This window comes from Leuciscus leuciscus (genome assembly GCF_965113295.1).
Source record: "Leuciscus leuciscus genome assembly, chromosome: 3".
Taxonomy (NCBI): Eukaryota; Metazoa; Chordata; class Actinopteri; order Cypriniformes; family Leuciscidae; genus Leuciscus; species Leuciscus leuciscus.
This window is the reverse complement of record NC_138727.1, coordinates 66,907,786-66,920,848: the sequence shown is the minus strand read 5'-3', so window position 1 is coordinate 66,920,848 and position 13,063 is coordinate 66,907,786. Positions and strand designations below refer to the sequence as shown.

The window sequence follows — 13,063 nt, the reverse complement described above, 5'->3', positions numbered from 1 at the left end:
TAACATGGAAAATGTCTGCCCCTATTATTTGATGGTCAAGGATTACAATGATAATTACATATAAAACATCATAAACTGTTCAGGTGAACAGTTAATTTTTAATTCAGTGGCGTTGTGAGACATTTACATTTATTCATTTAGCAGACGCTTTTATCCAAAGCGACTTACAAATGAGAACAATAGAAGCAGTTAAACTAACAGTACAACAATAGCACAACAATATGCAAGTGCTATGACCCTTCTCAGAATAATCTAACGCAGATTTTTTTTTTTTTAAATGTATGTTATAGACCAGAATAGAATAGAGTAGTAGAGAAAGTGTTAGTCAAGTCAAGTCATCTTCATTTATATAGCGCTTTTAACAATGTAGATTGTTTCAAAGCAGCTTCACAGAGATAAACGTATAATTTAAGGTAACAGAGATTGTTTTGGCTTTATAGCGGTTCTTTAATAATGTTAGCATTACTGGATCAAGTGCTGTCGAAAAAGAAGTGTCTTCAGCCATTTCTTGAAAGTGGCTATGGACTCAGCAGCTCTGGTTGAGTTAGGCAGATCAATCCTCCAGCAGGGAACAGTCCAGGTGAAGGTCAGATAATGTGATTTTGTGCCTCTTTGAGATGGCACCACAAGACGTCGTTCACTTGCAGAGCGCAAGTTCCTGGATGGCACATAAGTCTGAAGTAAAGAGTTAAAGTAAAAGGGAGCAGAACCAGTGGTTGTTCTGTAGGCAAACGTCAGTGACTTGAATTTGATGCAAGCGGCAACTGGCAACCAGTGCAATTTTTTGAGGAGAGGAGTGACATGTGCCCTTTTCGGCTCGTTAAAGACCACTCTAGCTGCGGCGTTCTGGATCAGTTGCAGAGGTTTGACCCTGCATGCTGGAAGACCAGCCAGGAGAGCGTTACAATAGTCAAGTCTGGATAAAACTAACGCTTGGACAAGGAGTTGAGTAGCATGTTCTGATAGGAAGCGGCCTGATCCTCCTAATGTTGTACAAGGCAAATCTACATGACCGGGCAGTTCTAGCAATGTGGTCTGTGAAGTTCAATTGATCATCAATTACCACACCAAGGTTCCTGGCTGACCTAGATGGAGTTATAGATGTATAGAGTCTAGCTGAATGGTGAAGTTGTGGTGAAGTGTTGGGTTGGCCGGGACCACGAGTAGCTCTGTCTTCGCAAGGTTTAGTTGAAGGTGATGGTCCTTCTTCCAGCCAGAAATGTCTGTCAGGCAGGCTGAGATACGATCGGCTACCGTCAGATCGTCGGGCTGGAATGAGAGGTAGAGTTGTGTGTCATCAGCGTAGCAGTGATAGGAAAAGCCATGTGTCTGAATCACAGATCCGAGTGATGTCATGTAGATGGAGAAGAGAAGTGGTCCAAGCACTGAGCCCTGAGGCACTCCAGTAGCTAGATGTTGGGTCTCAGACACCACGCCCCTCCACGATACCCTAAAGGACCCACCTGAGAGGTAAGACTTGAACCATTGGAGTGCGGTTCCCGAGATGCCCTTCATCTTTAGGGTTGACAGGAGGATCTGGTGGTTAACTGTGTCAAAGGCAGCAGACAGATCCAGCAGGATGAGAACTGAGGATTTGGAAGCTGCTCTTGCCAGTCTCAGAACTCCAATTACTGAGAGCAGGGCAGTCTCAGTTGAGTGTCCGCTTTTAAAACCAGACTGATTGTTGTCCAAGAGGTTGTTCTGTGTAAGGAAGGAAGAGATCTGGTTGAAAACAACTCGTTCAAATGTTTTCGCGACGAATGGAAGGAGAGATACCGGTCTGTAATTCTCCAGATGTGCTGGATTTAGAGTGGGTTTCTTAAGCAGTGGGGTTATACGAGCTTGCTTAAATGCTGTGGGAAAGGTACCAGTGTGAATAGAGGTGTTTATGATGTGTGTGAGTGTGGGTACAACCAAGGATGAAATAGCTTGAAGCAGGTTAGTTGGGAATAGGATCAAGCGGACAGGTGGTAGGGCGTTTGGAAAGGAGGAGATTGGAGACTTCTGCCTCTGAAAGTAGAGAGAAGGAGGGTAAGGATTACAATGAAAGGAGAAGGATTACAATGAAATCGCAGTATCTAACTGTGTCCTGTAAGATTGACCAGTAGAACACATTTCCTGGCCAGCCTTTCATGCCAATCGGCTGCAACGAAAGGAGCTCCCTCCTGCAATCTTAGCTCAACTTCCCCAATATTCTGATAACTCCAAATCAGTGGCCATGAATCATCATGCAATGAATGTCATCAATCAAGCAGTACAGAGGGTAAATACAGAACAAGTAGGCTAACCATTGTCCCTGTGAACCAGCCTCGGTACAGCATAGCCAAACAAATACAGTTGAGTTGGCCCTTTACACATGGAGAAGATAATTTTGTCAGTGTCTTAGGAAGACTGCATTTTGAGGTGGCGGGTCTCAAGATACTAGGAGACTGGCTAGAAGGTAGTGGTTGGGTGGAAGCCTTTGGTCAAGCCAATATAGCTACCCATGGAGTTGCAGAGTCCTTCCGGAAAGCATCCCATGTCACACGGACAATGTGTGCACATCAAGCAACTGCCAGTAATCTCCACATCCTGATGTCAAAATCCTACAACCAGTACACTGAATCAAGACTATCTGCTGGTCTGCTTGTCACCATTGACAACTGGTGTACCACGAGACAGCAAGAAAGTCCTCAGTTTCTGTTTTGGCACAGTGCCCTGTAGATGGAGATCATTGTCTAGTCATTTGTAAGATCCCTGCGTGAGGCTAACTTCAGTCTCTCTGTTGATAGCATGACAAAGCTTGTCCCATGGTGCTTCAGCCTTGACCACACAAATTATGCACGCTGGTTGCCTGTTCATGTTAAAGACATGGTGGGTCTATCTAAAACCAACCCAGGTGTGGCAAAGGAAAAAAGAAAAAAAGGGTTTTCAACAATGGCTATAGATCAAGAGCATCAGCAAAACAATGTTCATGTGAAGGGAGATGGAGGAACAGTTGGTCTGATACAAAACCAGGATTCCCTCACTGTCACTGGACCAGAAGCGTCTCATCTAATTCATTAGTTTGAGAATGCCATGGAGTTCAGCAGTAAAGGTGTCTCTGAAAACAGACATCATTAACAGGCCAAAAGTGACTAGCTGAAATTCTTAAGACATGTGAGTGCATTGGTTGTGAGTGCATTGGTTGAAGTGATTGAGGAAATGGAAAACCCCTTCACAGAGGACAGCAACAACCTTCAGAAGCTGGACTCAAGAGAATTAGCAGACCAAGCTATTGTGGATGCTATTTAGGTTGCAGAGAGGATGGGCCAAAAGCGGTACAAACTCTTTGTTGCAGAGAGGACACAGGGAACAAAACCCATCACAGCCGCTCTGAAGAGGAACAAACTCTGGAGTGGATGGAAAAAACAAGTTCAAGTTGCACAGATGCTGCAAGAAAAGGATTTAAAAAGCTGCTGTTGCTAAGTACTAAGCATTCCAAAGGAGGTCATTTTGTATAGAGGAGCCCTTCAGAGTTCTCCTCTACGATCGCACCAGCAGCCAACTCAACATCGATCAAGCTCGTCTAGAGTTGTTCACAAAGTCAAGTCAAGTCACCTTTAGTTATATAGCGCTTTTTAGAATACAGATAGTTTTAACACAACTTTACAGTCATACAGGAGAGTAATGGCAATAAAATGAAAAATAATAGTTCATTTATCTAATAATAATAATAATACGTTACATTTATATAGCGCTTTTCTAGGTACTTAAAGCACTTTACATATGGAAGGGGGAATCTCCTCAACCACCACCAATGTGCAGCATCCACCTGGATGATACGACGGCAGCCATATTGCGCCAAAACGCCCACCACACACCAGCTTATTGGTGGAGAGGAGACAGAGTGATGAAGCCAATCAGTATATGGGGATGATTAGGAGCCCATGATGGACAGAGGCCACTGGGCAAATTTGGTCAGGATTTTTCCCTTTTTCCGGAGGACATCCTGGGATTGTTTTAATGACCACAAGAGTCAGGACCTTGGTTTAACGTCTCATCCAAAGGACGGTGCTCTTTGACAGCATAGTGTCCCCATCACTTTACAGGGGAGTTAGGACCCACACGGACCACAGGGTGAGCACCCCCTACTGACCTCACTAACAAATCTTCCAGCAGCAACCTGGTTTTCCCAGGTCTCCCAATCCAGGTACTTCAGTGGGCAACCAGTCTTGGGCTACAGAGTAATATGGCAGCTGGTAGCTTTATAGCAGCTGTGAGAAAACAGTAATGTCATTGTCCAGCTCAGTTCAGTACTCATACAATGGTGTCAATGCAGTCAGATAAATAATATTGTTGAATATTAAATGTCCCCAACTAAGCAAGTCAGAGGTGACAGTGGCAAGGAACCAAAACTCCATCGGTGACAGAATAGAGAAAAAAAACCTTGGGAGAAACCAGGCTCAGTAGGGGGGTCAGTTCTCCTCAGGCCAAACAAACAAACACTGTATGATTATGATTCAGGAAGCATCACAGGTCAGAAGTCAGATTGGGATCGGAATATTCAAAATATTTTATCTAGTTCCATCTGGTTGAAGATCGGAGTCATCATGCCGGTATGGAGACTGGTTTGTTGAGGATCAGTGCCACTGGCTGTCGTGTTGATGAGGCCTTCACAGGGGAGAGTCTAGTTGGCACAATCTCTGCTGTTACTTCAATGATGTGTTGTGGTTGTGTCTAGGCGCAGGTCCACCCTCTGATCTGGATACGGCCCGGATCTGGCTGACTACATCATGAGTTGTGGTCGTGTCTAGGTGCAGGTCCACCATCTAATCTGGATCCGGCCCGGATCCGGCTGACTACATAATGCGTTGTGGTCGTGTCTAGGAGCAGGTCCTCCATCTGATCTGGATACGGCCTGGATCCGGCTGACTACATCATGTGTTGTGGTCGTGTTTAGGCGCAGGTCCTCCATCTGATCTGGATACGGCCCGGATCCGGCTGACTACATCATGAGTTGTGGTCGTGTCTAGGTTCAGGTCCACCATCTGATCTGGATACGGCCCGGATCCGGCTGACTACATCATGTGTTGTGGTTGTGTCAAGGCGTAGGTCCACCCTCTGATCTGGATACGGCCCGGATCCGGCTGACTACATCATGAGTTGTGGTTGTGTCAAGGTGCAGGTCCACCCTCTGATCTGGATACGGCCCGGATCCGGCTGACTACATCATGAGTTGTGGTCGTGTCTAGGTGCAGGTCCACCATCTGATCTGGATACGGCCCGGATCCGGCTGACTACATCATGTGTTGTGGTCGTGTCTAGGCGCAGGTCCTCCATCTGATCTGGATACGGCCCGGATACGGCTGACTACATCATGTGTTGTGGTCGTGTCAAGGCGCAGGTCCACCATCTGATCTGGATACGGTCCGGATCTGGCTGACTACATCATGCGCTGTGGTCGTGTCTAGGCGCAGGTCCTCGATCTGATCTGGATACGGCCCGGATGACTACATCATGAGTTGTGGTCGTGTCTAGGTGCAGGTCCACCATCTGATCGGCTGAAAAAGCCGTTCGCCAGAGATGTGTTAAAAGATAGCGGAGTGCATTCATGATTAGGCTACCGGTATAATAATCCTCTTGGCGCCAGGTCTAAGTTAGTAATTTACTCTCTTACCTTTGTTCTTTGATTAACATTAATGACACTTTAAAGGTCCCATTCTTCGTGATCCCATGTTTCAAACTTTAGTTAGTGTGTAAAGTTGTTGTTAGAGTATAAATAATACAGTATCTGTAAAATTATAAAGCTCAAAGTTCAATGCCAAGCGAGATATTTTATTTAACAGAAGTCGCCTACAAAAAACGGCTGGATTGGACTACACCCCTCTACTTCCTTCTTTAATGACATCACTAGAACCGTTTTTTGACTAACCTCCGCCCACAGGAATACAGGCGTATTGATGGCGAACGACAGACGTGGTTGATGTTTATCTATAATCGGATACCGCAAAAGTTTAATTCGAAGTTGTTAGTTTGCTCTGTCCATTTCACCACGGACTGTTTTTCTAACCTGGGATAATATCAAGCAGACTTCTCTCAGCGTTTCATACTGACGAAGGGGGCAATTTCAGCTATATTCCAGCAAGCGGTAAGTAGTGATTTACTATGGAAGTAGCGATCAACTTCACATCGTTTCTCTTAGTAGGATGAAAATAATCTTACTTAAACTGTGATTAATATACAGATAGCGATCAAAGAACAATCCCTTTCCAATCGCCCAAGCTGTCAATCACACAGCGCGAGTTTATCTGGACACTTGCCAAAACTCGTTATGAAATCAATGACGCTGTTACACTGCACAACGAATCTCTTACTGTACGTTCACACCGCCGCCGACTTGAGCTGCAAAGAAGCTCTGGCCGCCCAGTCAAGGACGCTTGTCAAAAAAGTACGGGGAAGCTTGTTGACGCTTTGGCCGCTCTGAAGTCTGTGTCACACCATGAAATGTAAAAAGAAAAAAAAACAAGCAATACATTGATACTAGGAACCTTTTATAATGACAGCATTTTTATAACCGATTTGGTCGGGAAAAAAAATATTTTGATTAATATGCGCGAGGGAGAGAGAGCAAGACGTATTGTTTGAAGACGGTGAAGGTGAGTGCGCGCGCGCGGCCGGGGCTCTCTCTGTTTTGTAACTGGTCCCTATATGAAAATAACGTCATATCATAAATGATAGGAAACCCAGCAACAACGATTATCAGTTTCTCCTCCATTTTCTCGGAACTAATGTTTTGGTAGGAACGAAAGTTTACATCGTATGTTTCTCCGGAATCAGCCAGCGCGAAGGACGTCTATATTCCGATTGGTTGCTGGCGTTTGCCGCTGCTTGCCGCTGAAACGCGTCATAGCTCATTACCATAAAGTTGAGATACTTTCAACTTTCTGGTTGACGCTCAAAACGCTCAAAACGCCCAAAACGCGACGCCGATGGATTTGACGCTCCTTGCAGCTGAGAGAAGCCAGCTTCCATTGAAAATGAATGACTTCCGGTAACTTTGGAAGCTCAAGTCGGCGGCGGTGTGAACGCACAGTTACTGTATTTATATACCTCATGTTTGCATTGGTGAAATCATTAGTGAGTGCAGAAACTGCGTTGCAATGATAAGATCTTTTTTCACGCGATCAACAGACTGTCATCTGCTCAATGCTCATCACTGCAACCTTTTATGTGATGGGAATAGATCTAAATGCTTAAAAAACTTCTCACGATTCGTTAATCCAGATAGCTGTAATAGTAAAAACGTATAATAGCTGTAATAGTAAAAGCTTTCCAGATAGTTCCACATGTAATGCCAGACATTTCATATGCAAGCATGTCAGCCAATCACAGCAGAGGGCGTTTACATTGAAGTCTCACAGCAGACACGCCCCTTCAAACAGAGTGTTCAAATCAGGTGATGAAATCAGGCTAGGAAAAATGCCTTTTATTTCTAAATTATAAAAAAAAATTGATCTAAAAAACATACTAACATTATAAGGGCACCCCAGGAAACATTATAAAATAATAAAATTATCCATGGAATGGGACCTTTAAGACTAGCCGCTAGGGCTGGGCGATAAATCGATTTTATCGATTAATTCGAATGTGTAGCTTACGTCGATTTTTTTTTAATGAAAATCGGTTTTCTCTTTAACATTTGCCGACGCTCCCCTCTGGGCTCCCGCAGCTCCGAACGGGCTCATTCCTCCCCCCGCGCGTTTGCCATAGAGATACAAACAATATGGCAAATGAACTAGACCGCGGCAGCACAAGCACACCCGCCAAAAAACTCTCCGAATTCACCGTGAGACTCACGCAATCGTCACTTTTTACACGCTCTCTCACTACTTCACACATCCATTTTCTCACGCAGAGAAAAATCGCGAAGCAAAGAGGACACTGACCCCGACAGACAAGACCGAGAAGTAGGTTACTATTGCAATGAAACAAATTCTCAGCTCTCAGATTCTGTCGATTTAATTACGAAATTCAAACAATAAACACCGTTTTGGCGCTTGACAGATCGCTGACAGAGTTCAAACACGTGAACCGATCATCTGTTACTCTTTACTAACTTACTAGTTAATTATAGGCTAAATAAACACGAATGATCAGTAGGTAATTTGAAAGATAACGTTACAGTTCAAATTACCGAAATGAAATAAAATCGATCGATCGATCAGTGTTTTTCAACGGCGGAAAGAGGTCTATAATAACAGCTGGAGAACAATATGTCACGTAACATTAGCCTACATTTACCTCTGGAAAGCCATTTAATGACCATAGCACGTTAGTTGGACATTTAAAATAATTGCTGTAGAGAGGAGTTTTTCGCCAAATATGATAACTAGCCTATATTACATATTTATTATATTTTTACCTATATCATTAAAATATTATAATGCTGTTATAAAAAAACGCATTATTTTTTATTTGAGATGTTATTTTTAACCTTTAATAATAATACCATCTGACAGGGCTTTAAATTAACGTGTATCTACTGTACCTAGTATTTATCCAAAGGAATCAATATTGAATCAAGATCAGAATCAAATCACAAGAATTTAATTAAAATTGTGAAAGCAATAATAAAAACAGTAGCATACCAGTCATTGTACCATGTAAACATTGTGTTGTCACTAAACACTAAAAATTCTGTTTAGTTACCAAATGTTTTGACAATCACAATACACTTTATTGTGATGTACTTTTTTTTTTTTTTACGTTCCACCCCAATCCCAATCCACCCATTTCATGTTATGTTACGTTATGTTATGTTACATTTTCACTGTTTACAAAGGCAGGGCCTGCCATCATGTCTTTTTGGCTTGTTGTTTCTGATTGAACTTTAACCCCAAGGGGGAAATCCAGATCAAATCCCAGAAGGGAAAATCAAAACAAAATAAAGTTAAAACTTGTTTTGAACAATTTCTTTGTCATCTGCAGATTGATTTTAAGTAGGCTAAGGGAAGAAAAATAAATCGATTTAAATCGTAAATCGAATTTTTTGTGAAAAAATCGGGGATTTTTTTTTTAGGCCATATCGCCCAGCCCAGCCCTACTAGCCGCTACGGACAGAGACGCGATCTGACACACGTCCCATTATCTCACAAATCTCTACATTCATTTAAGACTTTATTTAAATAATTTAAGACTGCTCTTATGAGGACACTCGACAAAACGGACATTTGGCATAATTTATGTTATGGTTTGTTCAAGCCCGAAAGAGAACTCCATCCTGACACGCATCTATTCGCTTTTATTCGCATATTTTATTTGGCTATTATTCGCTTGATTTGGTCATGGGCCTACGCTACAATACGTTTAGAGCGCCTGCTAATGGATGAGATGTCAAACAATAAAATAAAAAACAAACGATCTAATCATAGACTGTAAAAAATGCGCAAAACATGGCACTTTAAAAACCGGATAGTTTATTTATAATTTGATTTCGGATATTTCACGTCATGTTCGAAGGCATATTCGAATATCGAATAAAAAGTGACAGCCCTAGAGCCAATGCAGTGTTGACAGAACGAGGCTAATATGGTCATACTACCTGGTTCTGGTACGAAGTCGAGCTGCTGCGTTTTGGACCAGCTGTAGTTTGTTTATTAAGCGTGCAGGGCAACCACCCATGATAGCATTACAATAATCTAGCCTTGAGGTCATGAATGCATTAACTAACTGTTGCGCATTTTTCATTGAAAGCAATGAATCTCTTCATTTACTGCTACAAACTGATAATGGTCAGAGATAAGTATGATTTAAACCATGCTAATGCAGTTCCACTAATGTCAACATAATTTTCGAGTCTATTTAAAAGAATGTTGTGGTCAATAGTATCAAATGCAGCACTAAGATCGAGTAACACTAATAGAGAGATACAACCACGATCATATGATAAGGATAAATCGGATGATTTTTTTTTGTTTGTTTTGTTTACCATATCTCATTAGATGTGACATGCTTCATATATGCTTCAAATATGAAGAAATGTATTTATCATCAGTAAACATTAATTTTGTGATCAATCACTTAAAAAAAAAACTCTCTGATTTATTTGGTTCGAAAAACCACAACTGATTCCACCCTTCTGATGGGATCAGGATAATCCTGTTTTTTTTTTAGATCAAATAGATCCCAAACAGAGTTCAAAGTTTTGAAAAACCCAAAGGGCAGGTTTGATCCAGATCAAATGTAAGATCGGATTACATGCTCTGATCTTAGTTCAGAATCCCTCTTTTGTTTTTGTAAAACCCATTTCCAAGATTTGATCCAATCCGTGATCCGAAATCCCACTGGATTACTTTTGAAAAACTGGGCCCTGGAGTAATAAAATGATTACTATCTGTCTGCATTCAGTGGGGTTTTTTTTTACTCTCATAGAGCAGTTTAATCACCCACATTTATCCTCACCTGGGGTCAGAGGTCACTGGTTCATCGCTGAATTTAAGAGGAGGATCCATGGATTGATTGCTCTTCATCGACACACAGCTGGGTTCTGGAGATGAAGATCTCTGACTCCCTCTGCTGGAGATACTAAGATATAATAATTTGTATACATCTTTACACTGTAAGTAAGATCATTATTTCAGATGATCTGTGATGTTGTATAAGTCTGTGTATTGTTTCCAGTACTGGACGGTGTCTCACCTGGGGTCAGAGGTCACTGGTTCATCACTGAATTTAAGAGGAGGATCCATGGATTGATTGCTCTTCATAGACACACAGCTGGGTTCTGGAGATGAAGATCTCTGACTCCCTCTGCTGGAGTTACTAAGATATAATAATTTGTATACATCTTTACACTGTAATGGCGCTTTTCCACTGCATGGTACGGCTCGGTACGGTTCGACTCGGCGCGGAATGGTTTGGCTCGCTTCGCTTTTCCACTGCGTGGTACGACTCGAATTGGTACGGCACGGTTCGGTTCGGTTCGCTTTAGCTCGTTTGCTTTTCCACTGCAGTTAGTACCGCTTCAAAGTGTGTGGGACTGATCGTTATAGTTGCGCCGCCTCTACTGCCAAGACATCATCATAAACGTGCCACATTTCAAACGCACAACACAGGAACAATGGAGCCTATCGAGTGGATGGTGTTCCTGATTCTCGGCATGTGGATGTTTTTAAATGTGGCTATTTAAATCTAGCGGGTTTAGTGTCTCGTGTCGTAAATACAATGACGCTGGTAGTGACGATTCTGTCTGACCAATCAATGATCTGCAGTGTTTTCACATCACATTTTAGTATCGGTACGGTACGTTTGGAACCTCAACAGACCAGGTACCATTTAAAGCGAGCCGTACCGTATCGTACCATGCAGTGGAAAAGCGCCATAAGTAAATAATTATTTCAGATGATCTGTGATGTTGTATAAGTCTGTGTATTGTTTCCAGTACTAGACGGTGTCTCACCTGGGGTCAGAGGTCACTGGTTCATCGCTGAATTTAAGAGGAGGATCCATGGATTGATTGCTCTTCATAGACACACAGCTGGGTTCTGGAGATGAAGATCTGACTGACATCTTCCCTTTATGGAAACACTGAGAGAATTACATTAATATTACATTTAGCAGATGCTTTAATTTGAAGTGATTTACAGTGGATTCAAGCTGTTCATTTCAGCACATGTTCCCTGCTAACATAAATAACACAACGAATTGATCATTTAAATCATAAATGGACTCAATTATATTTATCTTCTAATTTAACAGACTAGTTAGTTCACCTAAACATAGCCTTAGTGGAAATCAGTGGCGGCTGCTGGTCTTTCAAAGAGGGCAAGCTCATTTTCGGCCTACATCACAAAAATTTTCCATTTATTTATACGTAAATTCTACGTTCCTTTTCAAGAAAATGCTCTGTGACCCTGTTGTACAACTAGGCGTCTTTTCCAGTGACTTGACCAGTGTCCTCTCAATGGCCAGCAGAGCTAGGTATAATTGTATAAATGTACTAATATAATAAAGGTATAAATGTATAATTGTGTGAAATGTATTATGAAAATTGGCTAGCAATTTCGACAAGCAAATACCAAGAAATAGGTTGCAGCAGTTTGTCTTTCGACTATACTTTCAATATCCGCGATGGGACTGAGCTCGAACAGATTCCGCGGCAGCGACTTTTTATTGTATGAAATCGCTGTCAATCAAAAGGAGACGCAGCCTTTCGACAGATCCTCCAATCATCACGCAGAAGCCGGAGTCCAGGCCAGCCCACTCCTCATTCACTCCAGAGACGCCGAGCATCCGCGGGCGGGACATAATCGCAGCATTTATCCAATGTAGTAGAGGTCCTGGGTAAGATTTGTATGCAGGTCATTTGTATCGGTTTAATATTTAATTTGGTGTGTATTGTATCTATCTAACTACAGTTTGTTAGCTAGCTAGCTGCTAATGTTTTGGTTTTTTTTTTTTTTTTTTAATGGGGAAAATGTCATCACCAGTACATCACAACTATGTAGATCACATAGTCTCAGACAAGTTGATGAAGTTACAGTGTCTTCATGTCATGAAGTTATACCTCACAAAGAACAGATAAGTTGGTACCAATTACTCATATTTGAAACCTTATCTTACAAAATTTCAAAAGATCGGGAGAGAGTGAGAGAACAACTTATCCATCCAGTGTCACATAGATATTACTTCATTGGACTGGGCTACAGCGGGAAACATGGTGAGATAAGCTTTAATTAATTAATTTCAATTTATCTGTGGATTATGGGGGTTAAAAAAATTGAAAAGTGACATGCCATCCTTAAGGCAACTTTTGTTTGCAACTTTTAGTTGTGCAATACAAATGGCGGAAACATTCTTGGTCAAATGTCTCAAACCATCAACGGACATGGAGACATTTGACGACCTGCGCATTGCTGCGTTCGATAGTAATGCCCTTAAGATGGACTTTGAGAAGACCGCTTGCACCTCAACTAATGCAAGAAAACATATATAAAGAGCCTATTATCAACAGAAGCTCTGGGTCCAAGCACCATTTACAGACGCCACCTCCATCTTAAATGTAGATGCTGATGGTTTTGTAAGAAAGGACAGTTTATTAGTC

The 13,063-nt window shown here is 42.0% G+C and overlaps 1 protein-coding gene and 1 long non-coding RNA gene across 2 annotated transcripts in view; one reads left to right on the top strand and one right to left on the bottom strand.

The window, feature by feature from the left end:
- Positions 1-10,756, top strand: part of LOC309494186 — a 140,294-nt gene extending 129,538 nt beyond the window's left edge. The window contains exon 3 of the long non-coding RNA XR_014204251.1: positions 10,703-10,756. This is a non-coding gene — a long non-coding RNA (uncharacterized lncRNA). The remainder of the gene's footprint in view (positions 1-10,702) is intronic.
- Positions 1-13,063, bottom strand: part of LOC309494163 (NACHT, LRR and PYD domains-containing protein 1 homolog) — a 266,736-nt gene that overhangs the window by 251,534 nt on the left and 2,139 nt on the right. The window contains exons 2-4 of the mRNA XM_082163403.1: positions 11,420-11,547; positions 10,660-10,782; positions 10,423-10,545 (exon numbers count right to left, since the gene is read on the bottom strand). Coding sequence (XP_082019529.1) covers positions 10,423-10,545; positions 10,660-10,782; positions 11,420-11,529 — 356 coding nt within the window. The 5' untranslated portion in view covers positions 11,530-11,547. The remainder of the gene's footprint in view (positions 1-10,422; positions 10,546-10,659; positions 10,783-11,419; positions 11,548-13,063) is intronic.